Below are 18,885 nucleotides of genomic sequence, written 5' to 3'. Positions count from 1 at the left end.
TTTGGCCCTTAACAAATGACTTTTACGGACCCGCCTACTTATTGTTTACCCCTACATCTCCACATGCACTTCATCCCTCCTTTTAAAAATCTTGTGCCCCCTTCCGGCTGGTGGCCGGGCCAACAAGAGTCCCTTCTCCCCCTCTGTGCACGCTTCTGGCTACATTTGAATTGTTAAACAACTTTTTGAGCAAAGTTCTGTCCATGTGCGTCGAAGGTAGCAGTGGGAACTCTTTTTATGTGTTTTATTTTAATTATTAATTTATTATTTCTTTTTTGGCCGCCAAATTCCTATAAGATGCACAGCTTCAATAAATACAATAAAGTATTAAGCGAGAATACATATAATACAGATTCAGTATGTGTATTGAATGCGTGATAGTCGATTCTACCCTTAAAAAGGAAGATAAAAATGCAGTACATTAGAACCACCTTAATATAGACCATGGACGCCCATACGCAAAATTGTAAGGGGGGGGGGGCTCAGATATTTTCCCCATGGAATCCTGTTTCAGGACAGATTAGAGTCATTCAAATTTGACATTTTTAATAACTTATTCATCTGTGGCTGTAGAAGAAATGTTTTTACAGTTTTGTATAGAAAAAAGGACTAAAGTCAAGGAAGTTCTAATTTCTAAACGGGGCTCGAGCCCCCCTTTCCCCCTATATGGGCGCCCTTGATCTGGACTAATAAGGGACCCATGTCGTTCGCATTAATGAAGGAACGCATTAAACAAAGTGTCAATTAAATTGAATTATAAACCCACTACTTTGCAGAGTAAAAATTGTCCCTTGAATTCAAGAGAATGAAATATGAAACTGTATAAAACAGAGTTTCTGAACCTTTTTGACCCGTCGACCGGCAAAAGCTATTGAAATTATTTCGCAGGCCTGTAAAGTTGTTTTCTTTTTCTGTAGAAAAGAAAAAAAAAGAGACTCAGAAACTTAAAAACTTGTGAATAACTGTGCAAACCGGTGAGGTTTTTCGTAAACGTGGCCCCGTTTCCGGGGCATGTTTACGCAACCAACTTGGACTCAAAAAATATTTTTTAACGGTTAAAAACAAACTGAGCAACAATTGAATATACCAATTTTGACTCCATTAACTGCTTCATAAAACCGCAGTGTCTAAAAATTTTTAAGTTAAAACAAAAATTTTAGAAATTTCATTGAAAAAAAATTCCTGTAAACGTGTCCCAGTCTACCCTACATCAAAATGTCCGTTTTAATAAGGTTTGTGTTAATGAGGGCTTACTGTATTTCCCGTAGACCATAGTTCCTCAAATTCTTTCATCGGCAGACCAGTTTTTTTTTTTTTTTTTTTGTAAAAACATTCAGTGAACCGGTAACTGTTTTTTTACTTCCAAATCTCTTCTAGAAATTCAAGAAGTTGACTTTCAGTTTCAACACAGTAAGCATAAATGGCTATAAATAAAAAAAAAAAAACATTTTTCCAACTGTGTATAGCTTTTGTTTTGTGAACTTATTAATTGCGTTATTAATTATGCATAGATATAATTTCAAAATAGAATGAATAAAGTGTAATATTGATACAAAAGAAAATTCAAGAACTCAAAACTACTATTTAAGTAGAAGAACCATAACAAAATACAAAAGTTTTATTGAGCAAAATGATTAAGCATGCAACATTACCAAAAATATAGGAACTAAATTTACTAAAAAATGTCTGCAAGGAGCACTAAACAATAAAAACAAGGGATTCTGTGCTGATGATTAAACGTGTTGAAGTACTGATCGATAAGGATATGTTATTTAATTTACATTTCCATAAGAGTTTTCTTCTTAATAATATTTGACACCCTAAGAGTAGATTCAAAATTTACCCCCCCCCCCCCCGCAAGAAACGAAACTTTACCAAAGACTTTGGTCGTCGTCAGACCCTGTTGCATATTAATATTTCAAAAGAAATACCATGTTTGTAGGATGTGTGTAACATAATGCGTGAATTTCATCTATTCTTGCAGTGCTTTGAGACCATATCAATGACATTGTCTATGTACTCCCCACTACCAATAGCGGTAGAACTCAAGGATAGCATCCTTGCGACAATGATGACCATTACCAAAAGACGCTCGACACTACCAGGACGACACTGGTCCGCATCAGGATGTAACACACACACACACAAAAAGTTTCTTGTTTTACCATATTAAAAGAACTGCGCTCTGATTACCACCTGGTTAACACAGTTCCAAACATTAAGTTGAGGTTATTTTTATACAGGGTGTCCCTGAATTCAGTGTGCAAGCTTAGAGGGGAGGTGCAAAACACGATAACAAGAAATAAGCATTCAGGTGCATATGGTCGCAAACGCAATGCTGATTCGCTACGTGCATACAAAGCCAGAACACACTGGTGGATGTGAAACAGCTCATTAGTTTATTACACAAAATCGATTTACACAAATTTAAGATTTTAGAACAGGTTTAAAGCTGTTGTTAAAACTTGCGACTAGTAGCTCTAACACACGAGTCGCAACAACAAAGCAGAGATGGAAGAAAGCATGTTAGGATGACTCGTAATTGCGATGGTCGATGTTTCGTCATTGCTTCGCATGTAATACAACTGCAACGCATGTATTACAAGAAGCGGTTCTAAAACTAAAATGTAGTGTAAAATCTTATTTGTGTCATAATCTATCGCTATTTGTTACCTGGTTAGCATTTTTCAATGCCTGGCTTTATGTGTATGTAACGCGTTAGATTGCGTTTGCAACAATATGTTTCTAAGTGATTCTTACTTGTTATCGTGTTCTGCACCTTCCTTTCAAGTTTGTGCACGGCATTTAGTGACAACCTGTAGGTTCTTCATCGTTGTGCGTGCAATACTTTTGGATACATAGCGATTTGAAAACAAATGAATCATTTGTGGTAACCCTGTACACATTTTTAAGCAAAGCAATTCAAAAATGATTAAAATATGAGGAGAGAGTGAAAAGTCTCATTTAAATCTCTGCGAATCGAAAGTTGCCTCATCCATTATAGCTTTCACTCCTTTCTCCGACCTCAACCTTTCTTCTAAAAGTTCCAAAATTGTCGCCACATTTCTGTAGTATTTTCTGGAATCTTTGCATTTCGGTACCCGTCTGTAGTCTTGGCACACTAAGTGTTGTTGATCGAACACCGTTCCATTGCCGCAAAGGAACCGGGTGCTCCTCATGACGCCAACTTTGTCCCGCGAGCAGATGTGATACATCTGGCATTTGGTCTCGATGTCGGCGTAATAACCTCCATTCACTTTATCCTCGCAGCTGAAACTGGTCTCGGGTAGGTCAAGCTCAGAGTACGTGGGATAATCCTAAAAGAATGAAAATGTACTTAAATGAACAGTATTTCTTTACAAATTACATACCTGAGAGTTATTGTGGGCATCTTTGAGCCTCAATTTATCTACTTCAAACTGATTCAATCACGCTTAAACATTTTTTTGTGCTTGTTGATACAGTAATAACACATACAGTTGATAATCTAATACAGATCTTCGTTAAAACTATCAAAATCTTTTTTTTACGACGAAACATACTACGAAGAGCTAAAATACACATTTCTTATTTCCCTATATTTATTTTATTTTATTTCAATTTTCTTCTTTATCAGTATTGAAATATATATATATATATATATATATATATATATATATATATATATATATATATATATATATATATATATATATATATATATATATAATTTATTCTTTTTTACTTGTTTTCTACTCTGTAAGTGGCTAGTTTCGCAAGGAATGAAATTTTTGCACATGCACACAACGTTAAATCAACCTTAAAAGTGGCCCCTCAAACACCTCAGAGCAACATAATAGCAGAGCTGTTGAGTCGGAGTCGGACTGATTTTGGGGTAAAGGAGTCGGAGTCAGAGTGGTTCGAAAACATGCCGACCCCCGACTACGTCTTTTTTATTTATTTAATTTTCACTGACTCTTGCATTTTTTAAAAAACTGACTACCGATTAATTTGATTACATGCTACTAATAAGAAAATGCTTGTCATTGTGGCAACCAGCTGGTTTGATTGTTTATCGAGGCTTTCTGTAACAGCTACCTACGCCGTCACCTAGCTTGTATATTTTTTAACTTTATTTAAGTTATAGCAACTGTCAGCAAACAGTTTTGTTGCCTAACATTTCCTAAGTACAATCGACTCCAGCTACAACGCGATCCGACCTACGCGAAATGGCTATAACGCGAGTTTTTCAGAAGCAACGAATTTTAGAGCTAAAGCAAATTTCTCGCTCTCAACACGAAAATATTTGGAAAAGAGTCGTGATGCTAACATTCGGCTTTGTTAATGACTACTAAACATTAGTTCGTGAATGTACTTTCCTTCTTTCAGCATCACTGCGCAAGTTCCCATATACCGCACTATAAACATAGCATTGTTAGTGTATATGTATCATCACTCCTCATTTTTCATTTATTTATTCTAAATATGAAAGATGATGAAATATTGTGGCACCTAGGCACGCTGTTTCATCTAAAGCTTGAAGATGGAAATAAAAATCGAAAGTTTACGACAATTTAAGAAAATGCAAAGATTATTGATACACTTGAACAACTAGAAAGTGGGTCGAAGGTAGCACGACAATTAGGTATTGGTGAATCTTTCATTACGTATAATTAAAAGTCAAGAGAAGTCAATCCATATAAGTCCAAGGAATCCCATCGAAGAGGGGTGTTACCATAGATGTAAATGTTATAAAAGTAAATGCGAAGCTACTGTATTTAAAAATATATTAGAATGACGATCAGATCGTGCAGGATAAATCATCATCTTCAATTTTTAAGTTATAAATGTAACTTATTGTATCTACTGTATAGTACTCTTGCAGTGCAGTGCTTTATTATTACTACGCACTGTACGTACCGTACTGTTTAATTTTTATGTCTCTCTCTACCATTGATCATTGATTTTATGCATCGTAGCAGTATTTTATGTTGAATAATGCAATTTTTTAAAAAATACGCTAAAAATTCAGCTCTTTATGTAGGAAACGGTAATATATAATTTAAGAATGGTCAAAAACAGTTTAAAAGGTGTTTAAATGTCTAAAATGATTTGGTATGTTAATAAAAAAAGTCATATACACAACACTTTTCTACAACGCGAAATTTCGACTTACGCGAGGAGTCTTGGAACGCATCCCTCGCATAAGTCAGGATCCGAATTTCAAGTAAAAATAATAATATATTTTTTACCTCGATCTCAATTATAAAATAGTAAAAGGAATGTATGAATCGCTTGAGCAAGTCGGGAAACTTCTGAGGGTGCTTGGTAAATTCAAATAAGAGTTGGTTAGGCCCGAAAGCGCAAATCCAAAAGATCCGATAAAATATAAATGTTTTTTTTTTTTTTAATCTAAAGACTTTATCTAAGCAAGCTTGGTTATCAGTAAAAAGTTAAAAAAAAAATCAGTATAAGATTTCTTGGTTATAACACTCAATAATTGTAGTTAATCCCAAAATCTTCTTATTAAGGTTAATTCTAAAGCTGCCAATGAAACTAAAATTAAAAATTGAGCCAAGAAATGCTGCTATAGTAAAAGCTATTCGTTCAAAGCTGTATACCGCCGCATTTTGGTTAAAATTTGCTTTAGACGTACTTGTACCCGACTTCTCCCCGCAATATAGTGCAATATTTTCGTTGAAATTTTTAAGATGAAATTTAAGATTTTGGGGGATATTCTTAGGGATTTTTTTCAGAATTAAAGTATTTCAATTTTTATAAACTCTGAAATTGAGTTGAGGTGGTACCCACCAGATGGGTGTCACCCGGGAGGGGGGAGGACCGCCCCTTGTCAAGAAAAAATTTTAACTAAGCAAAAAAAAAAAAAAAACCCTCAAGTAACTGCTTTCTAAAACTGGAAGCACAGGTTTTAATCTACATCTGTTAGTTAAACATTAAAGGGGAGCAAATTAATCCTATTCATTTTTTTATTGGGATTTTTAAGTAATCTCACTTTAGAAATCGCAACTATTGGATAATTTGATTTTCGAATTGAATTTCTAACGTTGTATACATCTTAGGTTTACAATAAAATACAACGCGAAAATTTCATAATATTTCAATCTCTGTTTAGGGGTTTTCCCCTTTCCCATGAGGAAGGGATATTTGGAAAAAATAAATAAATAATAAAAAAGCCGGAGTCGGAGTCGGACCTTTCAAAATCCAGGATTCAGAGTTGGAGTCGGAGTCGGCAATTTTTCTTCCGACTCCGCAGTCCTGCAATAGTCTCCAGTGTAGGTTTCGAAAGAGACTGGCGACTACTCTTCCATTTAATTTGTTTTGACCTTGAGCCTTTTTAAAGAGAATGGCCAAGTGTTCCCTATGTTTGGATTTTTGTAGTGAAACAAGGAAGAAGAGTAGTTATGGAGAACTGCAATGATCTCACTAGTGACTGGGAAGAAAGTTTACTGAAAAATCATTCCGCAGAGGGTAAATTTTTTTTGCTTCATAGAAAAAAAATTAATTTTTAATTTAAAAAAAAAAAATTCATAACTGTAAACAACTTCAATTGATGCCTTTTGCCCGCTGTTTTGGATTTAGAGCATGACGTTTCTGTAATATTATTTGAGATAAAAAGGAGAAGTGAAGTTTTTAACACAGCGATAATCTTTGAAGATAATTGATGATGTCATTGAAAATTCAAATGTCATAGCTAATGATTCAATTCAGAAATTTTTTTTAGAGTCAAAAGCAAAATTGAAAAAAGAAAAAAAAAAGAGGGATATACGGTATAACTGGAAAATTGTAAACAAACACTATTTGAATTATTTTTTAATAAAAAGTAGAATTTAAGGAATAAAGCATTTTCTTTTCCCGATATTTAAAAAACCATTCTAAGGTATTGAATTATTTTATTAGTAGTATAGTTCGTGTTCAGTATTCAAAAACTGTAAGAGCAGCCACCCCTCTGAGCCACCAAATTTTACGGGGCCACCAAGCGGGCAAAACCGTGCGAGTACCACTAGTTCAAAAATAAGAAAGAATAATTATCACATCAATTCAAAATGAATGCTGTGACTGGATCAAAATTGTCCAGACATTAAGGGTAAATTTGAGGCATTTCAGAAAACTGATGAAAAATAAGTTAATTTAATAAAAGTAGTGCAATTTTAAACAAGAAAAATAACGTTTCTAAATGTTTAAAAACACCAATATTTCTATCATGACAAGATTTCTATCATTTATACTAATGTATTGACTATTGCAATATAGGAAAAGCATTAGCATCAACTTCAAAAAAGCTATGAAAAATAAATAAGAACTTTAAAAACTCAGTTATAAATGCATCTTATCCCATAAATCTTATAGAAATTATGTTTCTGCAAATTTTATGGTATTTATGTGAAAGGATAAATTTCAGATTAAAAAAGTTGCATTTTTGTTTAAACCGCGAAAGCAAGCAAAACGGTGTCTAAGGGTGATAATGTTGGCTTCCGTGATTTATACAAAAGTACAAATCCGCTGAAATGTATCCTTCACATTAAGACAATGAAATTTGCGAAATCATAATTTGAAAAGATTTATGAGATACGATGCATAAAGAATTACGACATTAAAAGTTTTTTTGAAATAACATATTGCAAAATGGAGTGAAAATATCATTCATAACTTTGCAAGATGAATGCAGTCTTCTGATATTTATTCAAATTTAAATGAAGTGAAATCCCAATTTTATGTGCCTGAATCTACGTTTTTTTCCCGCATTTAATGTTTTTTCATCGGTTCTCATCATCCGTTCTAGTGTTATATACTTCCCGTACTTTACGTTTTTAACCCAGTCCTTTAAGTAACATAAAATCGGAGAATGTATACTTAATAACTTGAAGTAGCTCAAAGTTTACCGGAACTGCTCAAAATTACTCTGAATGACTGCATTTTACTGTGAGTTAGTTCACAGCTCAGCGGATAAAAATGTTTTCAACTCAAAAGTCTTTCTTTGATATACGCATTCAAAAGAAATGCAACTGAAAATTGAACAGTCAAGGGGAGAGTAAAAGGTCTTTTTTGATACGCTGTGGTTTGTAACTTGCCTCATCTATTATTTCTTGATGTATTTTCTCCGACCTAAGTTTCGGTCGAAGTCCGACCAAAACGTTTGCCACATTTCTATAATACTTTCTCGAATCATGGCATCTTTGCACCCGTCTGTAGTCTTGGCAGACTAATTGTCGTTGGTCAAACACCGTTCCATTGCCGCAAAGGAACCGGGTGCTCTTCATGAAGCCATCTTTGTCACGTGAGCAGACGTGATACATCTGGCATTTGGTCTCGATGTCGGCGTAATAACCTCCATTTACTTTGCCCTCGCAGCTGAAGCTGGTCTCGGGTAGGGCCAGCTCAGACTACGTTGGATAATCCTAAGAGAATAAAAACGTTCCTAAACAAATGGTATTTTATTATAAATTTCATGCAAAACATCAAGTCATTCATCGTGACTAAGAGCAACCGTTTGTCAATAAACAAGTAACATTTTATTACACATTATACGTGAAACATTACAGTCATTCAGGATAATTTTGAGTCTCGATTTCTCATCTTCAAGCTGCAGCACTCATGTTTTAACAATTATATAAAGCTGATAGTTTAATCGCCTACCCTATTCACCTGATTTCGCATCTCACGACTTTTCATTACAGTAAAAATGATAGCGGAAAAAAAAGTTTTTTTTAAAAAAATGTTTTTGCCACTATGCAAACAACTTTGATACGAATTTTTGAACAAATCCTACAACAGGAACATAAACGAGATTTTTGCATTTTTCTTCACAACACTAAAGAAAAAAAATCCTAAGTATTGTATTCTAATCCAAAAATAAGAAAAAAGTAGTATTACATCCATTTAAAACGAAGTATTGGCCGGGATCAAAATATTTCTCCCATTCAGGGTAAATTTGAGCCAAGTCAGAAATGGAATGCAACAATAAATAAATAAATAAATATAAAAGAGAAATTTTTATTTTACAAGAATAAAATTTCTAAATGTTAAAATAAGCCCCCCCCCCCCCTTTGTACTTTACAAAATAGCAAGATCTTATCCTTCATACTATTGCATAAAATATTATAATGTAAGAAGAACAATCACTACAACTTCAAACAAATTGCTTCCGAACAGTCACTTAATAATTGAGGCATTTACAACTATGTATCAAGCCCATTTTGACTTGATAAACTTTATGTCTGAACGTAGTAGATTTTGGCAACGAAATTATACGTTCATAAATGAGGCGTCCAGAGCTAAAGCGGATTAAGCTCTGAATGCCTTAACTAATAAATAATGCTATGAGCAGTACACAAAATTGGCTTCTTTCTCAAAAAAGAGAGAAGAAAATTTTTTTCATATCCTCTCAAGGTGAATGGGGTTGCGCCATTTGGTTTTTATTCATATCCTAAAAAAATTCAAGGGATGCAAAGTCAAACAAAAGTATCCCGAATGACCACTTTACTATGAAACTGTTCACATCTCAAGCGATGATTAAACTTTTAATTTCAAAGTTCTTCCCAGGAATATCTTCTTTACTGATAATAAAGCTGAAAGTCTCTCTGTCCGGATCTCTCTCTCTGTCTGTCAGGATCTCTGTGACGCGCATAGCGCCTAGACCGTTCAGCCGATTTTCATTAAATTCGGCACAGAATTAGTCTGTAGCATAGGGGTGTGCACCTCGAAGCGGTTTTTTGAAAATTCAATTTTGTTTTTTTTCTATTCCAATTTTAAGAGCATCTCCCAAAGCAAAATTATCATAAGATGAACGAGTAAATTACGAAGTTATCATCACGCAGAACAGTAACATGGGCAAGCCAATTAGCGAGAAATTCATCATACATTATTTGTAAATATACAAGCGAACCAAAAGACCTTTTAATTTTCTACTACGAGCAAAGCCGTGCGGGTGCCACTAGTGTATAAGAAAGCAATCGACTGAAAGTTGAAATGGCAATGGTAGGTTAAAAGGTCTTTTTTAAAGCTATGTGAATTAAAACTTACCTCATCGATTACTTCTTGATGTCTTCTTTCCGACCTGAGCCTCGGTTGAACCCCGACCAAAACGGTTCCTACATTTCTATAATATTTTCTCGATTCTTTGCATCTCTGCACCCGTCTGTAATCTTGGCACACTAACTGTCGTTGGTCAAACACTGTACCATTTCCGCAAAGGAAGCGGGTGCTCCTCATGACGCCATCTTTGTCACGTGAGCAGACGTGATACATCTGGCAATCGGTCTCGATGTCCGCGTAATAACCACCATTTATTTTGTTCTTGCAGCTGAAGCGGGTTCGGGGTAGGTCAAGCTCGGAATACGTGGGATAGTCCTAAAAGAATAAAAACGTGGTTAAAAGCAAAATTGACACATTTTGCAAAATACTTCATATACCACTACTCGTATCACATATCACACTCCAGGGACTCCTGTACTAACACTGTTTGCGGCTTAACCGGTTAGATGAGGCCCTGAAGACAGCTCTGTTTTTTTTTTTTTCTTTTGATTCAGAAAAGAAGTTTAAAAATCCCCGGTAGAGCAACCGCAAAGGTGTTGAGTCTCTTGGAGAACCTTGTGACCTGAACATATTTAACCTGCTCAAAACACCATTAACGAACACGGACGATCTTCCGCTAGTGGCATCAAACCCAGAACCCTTTGGTTACGAGTTTGACGTCTTACCGATCTGGCCACCATGGCCAGCCCTACTAATACAATAGTTATGTACAAATTGCAGACAATATGTTATGTCTTTTCCTCTTCATGACTCTTGAGTGAACCTCACACATTTAAGGAAACAGTGAACTCGAGCTGCAACGCAATTTGACTTTCACGAGTAAGGTATGTCAGAGCTAGCGCGAACTACTCACCCGCTACTCAAAAATTTTCGGAAGTGAAGCGCAAGGTTTAAGTATCGGCTTCGTTATTGGCTAATACATCTTGACTTCGTGAATAGACTTTCCATTCTTCAACTTCTCTGAGTTGAGAAGTTCCCACACCGCACCAGGCTTTACCCCGTTTAGTTTGTAAGAATAATTTCTTCGTATTTTCCATTCATTTTTGCCATTGCAAGTGTGAACGTTAGTTAAATATGGTGGCAACTAAATGCACTGCTTCATCTAAGGTTAGTTAAAATAGGAGGAGGAAGAGGAAGTTTTCTACAACAAAAGAAAACTCTTGTGCGTTGTAACAGTATTTAATGTTCAACAACACAGATTTAAAAAAATATTGTATAAATTACTGCTTTATGTAGGAAACGATAATTTATTATAATAAAGGAATGATTTAAGACAGTTTGCGTTTAAGGGGTGCTTACAAGTGTCTAAAATAAAAGTATATACCTATCAAGAAGTCCAGATTCCACTGTACTTCCAATTCACATAGCAATAGTTTTGTCACTAATTAGTTTTGATTTTTATTGCAAAAAAAAAAAAAAAAAAAAGTCAAATGTTCATCCTACTGGCCTAGATGGCGTGATCGGTAAGGCGTCGCACTCGAAACTGGAGGATCTTGGGTTTGATGCCAGCCGGTCGAAGGTCCTCCGTGCTTGCTAACGGCGAACGGGACACATTAAATATGTTGTTCTTAGTCACAAAGCCGTATTGAGGGAATTCAAATGGAGGGAGTGAAGAATTTTATTCTTGAACCAAAGATCCCAAATCACGTGATAGATTTTCAAGCAAAGCATTGAAAGAAATCAGGTTTCTTTCGTTAATTTCACTTAAAACATGTCAACCATTCATGGTTGTTGAGTCACATGACTTGGCGTATTTGTCTCAGCTTTTGCTAAGCCCATGATTGGACTTGCTCTCTCCATTTACTAATTCCCGCTATAAGCCAATTTCTCTAAGTTCCCATTCCAACCCATTGTCTCTGGGAGTGCTGGATCACGGTTTGCTCTCCTTCTGGTCTGGATACAAAACAGCTCTCGTCAGTGGACCATCCGATTCAAATTCTGAGTCACAACTGCATTTATGTCGAGGACTGCATACTAAGTGCCTTGCCTCCGTTATTTTTTATACCGATAGATGGCAGCACCATCACCGGATCGAACAGTTAATGAGAATTTAGAACTAGTCCAGGAGCTAATAGCTACCTGGTGCTAGCACCCCCAGAGGTATCGTTTCACTTGGAGGACATTGAGACCACGAGCATATTTAACGTCGCCCAGTCCCCTTTAATGACGACGGTGGATCTTCGACCATCGAGTTTCGAACTCAGGACCCTCCGGCCCCGAATCCGGCACTCTACCGATCGGGCTACCACAGCCCCAGTGCACCATCCAATCGGTTAAACCACATGTACCGGTAGGTACGGGGCGCTACGGAGTGCACTGTAATGTAGATCCTACTTCAAGGCTACATTCGGAAACAGGCGCCGGTCGCACCGGTGCCACCGCAAGCGTTTTCAAACGATCGAGCCGCAGTACGTTTTCAATTAGGGACTCAACCGTTTCGACCACTTGCGGTGACACCGGTGCGACCTGTGCCTGTTTCCAAATGTGGCCCAATATAATTTAAAAAGTGACATAGCTATTAATATGATCTTTACGTTTATTTAAAAAAAAAAAGATGTAAGACAATTTCACCTAAAGTGGACATACATCACATTTCTTGAAAAGTGCCCCAGTGGCAACACTTCATTGGATTTTACCCTTGCCATAATATGGGGTTTAGGGCCGTGGTGGCCTGATCGGTAAGGCATTGGACTTGGGGCCGGAGGGTCTCGTGTTCGATCCTCGCTGGTCGAGGATCCACCGTCGTCCTTAATGGTGACTGGGCGACTTTAAATATGCTCAAAATGTCCTCCATGTGAAACGATACCTCTGGCGGTGCCAGACCAGAAAGTTATTCGGCTCCTGGCCTGGTTCTAAATTCTCGAACTGTCCATAGATGGCACCACCATCTATTGTGCTGTCTTCTGAAGGCAAAGCGCCTGGCACGCAGTCCTTCATAGTTTGATTGAGGGCCGTGGTAGCCCGATCGGTAGAGTGTCGGATTCGGGGCAGGAGGGTCCTGAGTTCGAACCTCGATGGTCGAAGACCCACCGTCGTCATTAAAGGGGACTGGGCGACGTTAAATATGCTCGTGGGCTCAATGTCCTCGAACTGAAACGATACCTCTGGGGGTGCTAGCACCAGGTAGCTATTAGCTCCTGGACTAGTTCTAAATTCTCATTAACTGTTCGATCCGGTGATGGTGCTGCCATCTATCGGTATATAAAATAATGGAGGCAAGGCCCTTAGTATGCAGTCCTCGACATAAATACAGTTGTAATCAGTTGTGACTCTGAATAGGAATAGGAAAAAATATGGGGTTTAGGGCCGTGGTGGCTTGATCGGTAAGGCATTGGACTTGGAGCCGGAGGGTTCCGGGTTCGATCCTCGCTAGTCGAGGATCCACCGTCGTCATTAATGGTGACTGGGCGACGTTAAATATGCTCATGGTCACAATGTCCTCCATGTGAAACGATACCTCTGGCCTCTGGGGGTGCCAGATCAGAAAGTTATTCGGCTCCTGGCCTGGTTCCGAATTCTCGAACTATCCATAGATGGCATCACCATCCATTGTGCTGTCTTCTGAAGGCAACGCGCCTGGCACGCAATCCTTCATAGTTTCATTGCCAGAGGTCTCTTTAATAGTTGATAATACGGGGCCTTTGTGTTGGCAACTGTAGTTAATGGCGCAGTTTCTGTGTTTCATGTTATTGTCTTACGTGAGGAATCCTTAGCATCTTGGGTAGAAGATTACGTCAAATGTTTTTTCATGGTGACTTCAAGATATTTGATGAAATGATTGAAAATAACGGCTAAAAAATAACAATAATTTGTTTTTCTTTTTAAAAAAAGTTAAAGATCATTTTAGGAATATCTGATTGTAACTCAAGAGAGGGGGAGGGGGTATAGTCCGAACACATTCGAAATTTAAACCTTCTATCTACGGAAGATAGTTTTAATTGAAATGCGGTATAAACAAATCTGCACATTCAGACGTTACGAGAGAACTTGAGCTAATTAACTCGAAGATGGATAAAATGGTAGTTCAAATATTTTGAAATACATATGTTTAAGTACTCAAAATTCTTTTAGGGGTAAGTTTGGGGGGGGGGGGAGGGGTGGATTTAGGTCGAAATTTCAGTTTTTTTTTTTTTTTTTGTCATTAACAATGATTTATTTACTTAAAAAAAGGACCTCTTACAGATAAGAGCTTGATAAGAGCACTTGAACCGAAAGTAGAAACATTTTTGTAGTTTTTATCAACCACCCAAAGAATCTGTTACTACGTAGATCGTATCCACACAGTAACTCAATTAGGAATTTTATTTAATTATCAAAATGAAATAGTTTAGCAAGGATATAAAATTTCCTGAATATATATATATATATATATATATATATATATATATATATATATATATATATATATATATATATATATATATATATATATATATATATATATATATATATATATATATTTATTTATTTATTTATTTTTTTTAATGCATACTTACAGTTTTCTTATTTTTGTGTTGAGAACAAGCTTATGTTGCTTAAAATACCAATGGCACTTGTTTAAGAGTCTCTTTGTGCAAGATACGCAAAAGAATTTGTCTCCATTTTTTTTCTACTGATATAAGTGAAAAATGAAATTTGGTTTTATTTGTTACCCGTCAATTTCTCAGCACGATCGTACGAGATAGAAGGCTCATTCTGAAGACTGCAATGCATTTCTTATGAATCCCACGCTCAAAATGGTCGACCATTTTGATTTTGTCATACTAAACTATGCGTATTTACGTTAAATTCTGACTCTTGGTATAAATTAAGTTAAAATAATGGGAACTAACATCGTTTTGATGTTATTTTTCCTGCAAAATGATAGATGCCAATTTTGATAAATAAACCTGAAATGTAAATGCTAAATCTGTACTAATAAAATATGTGCGTGTCTGTCTGTCTGAAGCCTCATTCCCTCGCTGTGAATTGAGACTCGAATGAGGTTCTAAAAAATCGAAATTTTACTCGGAACTCATCTTTGTACGACTTACCACTTTAAATAGCGGAGATATTATTTAAAATTTCAACTTACATTCTTTTGCTTTAACATTCTTACAGATAATTTGGTCGCTAAAATACAGAGGCAAAGCCAAATTGATGAGCGAAGGGCTGTAGGTGGCGAATGAGGGTAGGCGATCAAGGAACTTACTCTCAGTAGGAGCAGGGGTCAAAGTTCCTTAGTATAATATTAAAAATGCTATATTAGGATCTGATTAAGAAAAAAAGCGAGATCCGGTACGAAAACATGTCATAATCACCAAAAGCGTAAGTTTAAAACATTAGTATTATTTTGTGTTTAAACGTTGTCAGTACAGTATTTTGGCATATCGACTGTGAAACATGTATGATTTTATTTTTTCTCTCAAAGTGTTATTACTGCCTGGGAAATCATTTGATGTGTTTACTTGTAAACAAATAAACAAAATAGTAGAAACTTAATAAATTAGCTTTGAATAAAACAATAAGTAAGCAAAAAAAAAATGAATAAATAAAATTTTAAATAAGTAAATATTTAAATGATTGAAACATTAGTTAAATAAGGAAGAAAGATAATAAACTGAATATTTTACAATGCAGCATGTAATTTCACGCAGCTTCTCCTAATGAAAGTTAATTGGAGATTTTTTGCAATGTCTATTATTTACTTGAAATAAGTAATATTCGTCAGTTTGAATAGAAAAAAAAACTAATATAAAAGCAGTCTGTTGCGTCTAAAAAATTTGAGTTTCTCATTATATAGTGACTGTTGATTTACGAAAAGTATTTTTAATACATTGTAACGTTTCTTTTTCCATAAAAATACTGATTATAACGAACGTGGGTGTTTTTAAGTGCTCATTCGCCCCGTTCAAAGTTTCAACCGTAATACCACACGCTCTCGAAATAATTTAATGCAGACTATGTAAATATTTAGTTTAAAATTATCAGAAATTCATTTAATTGCCGTAAAGTGATATCTTGAGTAACATAAATATGAGATAGTTTTAGATTGAGATAGTTACTTGCTTAACTAGGAGGAAAACTAAATTTTCTACTCCTACGCCATGAAAACTTTGTTAATTCTAATAAATTATGCTACGAAGAGTTATATCCAGATATTTTGAACAGGAGAATGCTTTTTACTATTTTTTTCGGAGCACTTTTTATTGCATCAGAATAAACATAAAGAAACGTGAAGTTTTTAACCAAACTTAGTCGTTTTTACATTGCTCATTATGTTTTTTTTTTTAAATTTTTTTTGTAGCAAGTGTTGACATTTCAAATAATATGAACCCTTCATCTTTTATTTATGATGTTGTTGAAGCAAATTGGATATTTTTATGCATACATTTCACTTTATTCCCGGAATTTTTAACTTTAGGTTTTTTAAATTAAAGTTTTCTTTACGGTTAATTTGGAACCAAGATAAGCGATTCTCAACGGCTTTTTATCTACAGAAAGGTAGATATTTGAAAAAAAAGTTCCCGGTCCACCTCTTCAAAAATTAATATTTTAATAAAATAAATAAATAAATAATAAAAATCTTTACTAAATGTTTATAAAGCAAATGCACTGAAATCTCGTTACAACGAATACCGATACAACGAAACATACGATTCAAGGAAATAAATTTTCAGTACCGATTTAATTTTCATTGCCTTGCTTGGATTCCATTCCCGCTACAACGAGCAAAATTTGCAGTCCCTTGAAATTCGTTGTGATGAGACTTCCTTGTAATTGTACAAGATTTTTTATTATGTTTCACTTACAGTAACATTTGAACGTAAAGATAGGTAATTAATTACTCATAATCTCCAGGGATTGGTCAATTTTTCATCGGACCAGTTCCGTCAGCTGGACCAGTAGCTGAAAACTCCTGGTCAAGAAAAAAAAAAAGACTTAACGTACTGCTACATCATCGCATAAAACTGAAGACACATTTTCGTCGCTGTTAGTAAATTAAGGGGATTCATTTATTCCCTCTCCCCCCTCTTAATGAAAAAAAATATTTTTTTCATAAATTTTTGCTTCTTTATTTTATGTATTTGGTTTTCTCAGTGATAAAAGTTTAACACTCTAGAGTAAGTTCACAAAACCACAATTTTGAATTTCCTATTGAAGTTAAATCTAAATTTAAAAAAATAACTGATATCAACTCGGAACAGGTGCAATTATTGCACTCACCATTAAAAAGTTTCTGATTAAAAATGTTTCTAGAAAATAAATAATGAATCTATATATTGCTGTGGGAAGGTTAAACGCAATGTCTGCAATTTTTTCAATTTTTCATTCTCTGCATTTTTGTCATGTATTGTAATACCTTTATCGTACAAGCTCGCTTATTTCGTTTCCTCTGAAAATTCAGCGCGGAAAAAAAAAGCATCAAATTCTAACGTTTCCCAATTGTTAGTATGGAATCCAAAACGCGATCTTCAAACATAATTCAAAACCTCATTTCTACAGATACTGCGTTTTACCTTTCCACGGCAGTATAGTTTTGTGCTTTACAAAGGGGAACACTGTAATTGATTTTTTAAAAAAATGTACCAAGTAAAATTTTAATATTTCTACTCATAAAATTAGTGACATACTATTTTTCAACACACACAGCATGTTTTTAAATACAAAAAATGTGCCGGAAGAGTTATTACCTGTGATAGAACGAAGGTGCCAAGTACAACAACCACGAAAATAGCAACACGACGAAAAGTAGAAACCCCCATTTTTTAACAAGAATATATTCCAACTGCTACCAAAACATCGGGTAAGATCTAGTACAATGACTGTAGGTCCTGGAAACAAATACACTTTTACAGGATATAAAATGAGAAACACGATGTCGGGTGTGTTCGAAATAGGTCATGACAACTGGTTTAGAAGGACAGAATTCAAAATTATTGCTGCGGTTCGTGGCAGTTTCTTTCTTCTAATGGAAGTTTATGTGGGAAATTGACTGTGAAGAAAAGTGCTTACATTTTGTGATTCTTTTAAAATGAATATTTAAATGTTACGCACTTTAACCCTATTGTGGCCGACGAGTTATTAAAAAGAAAGAGAGAGAGAGAAATATACTGCCGTGAGAAGGTAAATGACAGTATCTTAAAATGTTTATTTATTTATCTATTTAATTTGCATTTTTGTCGTCTATTGTGACTTAAAAGCTCATTTCTAGATACTGCCATTTACCTTCCTACTGCAGTATATCTCTAGCATTGAAGTGAACATGAAAACAATCAGTGGCAATATAAATAACGTGTATAAAACCTTTATTTTTTTTTAAAAATTTACCTTTTTAACTTTTTTACTAGCTCCATGGTTTCATTTTAATTATTTTTTACACAAACCATTTTTAGTTATTCTTTCCCCTTCAGACCTGGTGTCCGGTATGAAGATTTAAACAGTTGCTAATCAGATAAGATAAATAAATACCTTTGTGCTGAACATTTAAGTAAGAAAAACAACGTTAAAAAAATGCACAAATTTGCCAATTACAGACATCCGACAAAAAAATCTTTTCATCCATAAGCTCATCACTTTTTGCATTGAAAAAGGCGTTCCCTATGACGCCGAAACACGTGTCTGCTGTAATTGGAAAATTTGTGCATTTTTTTAACGTTGTTTTTCTTACTTTAGTTGCTAATCATTAAAAAATTGATTAAATTACTTGATTTTTATTGTAGTTGGTTTTTTACATTCAGCTTAATATTATCTGTGCAAAAATTTTTCGTTTTGGTATTTACAACACTAGCAAATAGGTGTTTTTTTTTCCCAAACATTGGTTCTCGTAGCAAAAGTGGGAAGTTTTTTGTCTGATTTTTAAATAAAATATAT

At 35.1% G+C, this 18,885-nt stretch overlaps 1 protein-coding gene across 1 annotated transcript; it reads right to left on the bottom strand.

Annotated features, from left to right (window-relative positions):
• Positions 1 to 1,608: 1,608 nt before the first annotated feature.
• LOC129221096 (uncharacterized) lies at positions 1,609 to 17,829 on the bottom strand. Its single transcript, XM_054855541.1, has 3 exons — positions 17,706 to 17,829; positions 10,021 to 10,347; positions 1,609 to 3,317 (listed from the first exon to the last, which is right to left on the bottom strand). Exons 1-3 carry the CDS (start codon positions 17,775 to 17,777, stop codon positions 2,961 to 2,963), a joined length of 756 nt encoding a protein of 251 aa, XP_054711516.1. The 5' UTR covers positions 17,778 to 17,829; the 3' UTR covers positions 1,609 to 2,960.
• Between the last annotated feature and the right edge of the window lie 1,056 nt (positions 17,830 to 18,885).

This window comes from Uloborus diversus, chromosome 4, assembly GCF_026930045.1.
Source record: "Uloborus diversus isolate 005 chromosome 4, Udiv.v.3.1, whole genome shotgun sequence".
NCBI classification, from domain to species: domain Eukaryota; kingdom Metazoa; phylum Arthropoda; class Arachnida; order Araneae; family Uloboridae; genus Uloborus; species Uloborus diversus.
The sequence above is the reverse complement of the archived record's forward strand: the minus strand, read 5'-3'. Positions and strand labels throughout refer to the sequence as shown.

Excerpts from the sequence above, each read along its gene's own strand:
- LOC129221096 (XM_054855541.1), bottom strand. The coding sequence starts at position 17,777 with ATGGGGGTTTCTACTTTTCGTCGTGTTGCTATTTTCGTGGTTGTTGTA. Across the intron at positions 10,348-17,705 it reads GCACCTTCGTTCTATCACAG|GACTATCCCACGTATTCCGA; the intron begins GTAATAACTCTT and ends TTATTCTTTTAG. Across the intron at positions 3,318-10,020 it reads ATCAAGAAGTAATCGATGAG|GATTATCCCACGTACTCTGA; the intron begins GTAAGTTTTAAT and ends TCATTCTTTTAG.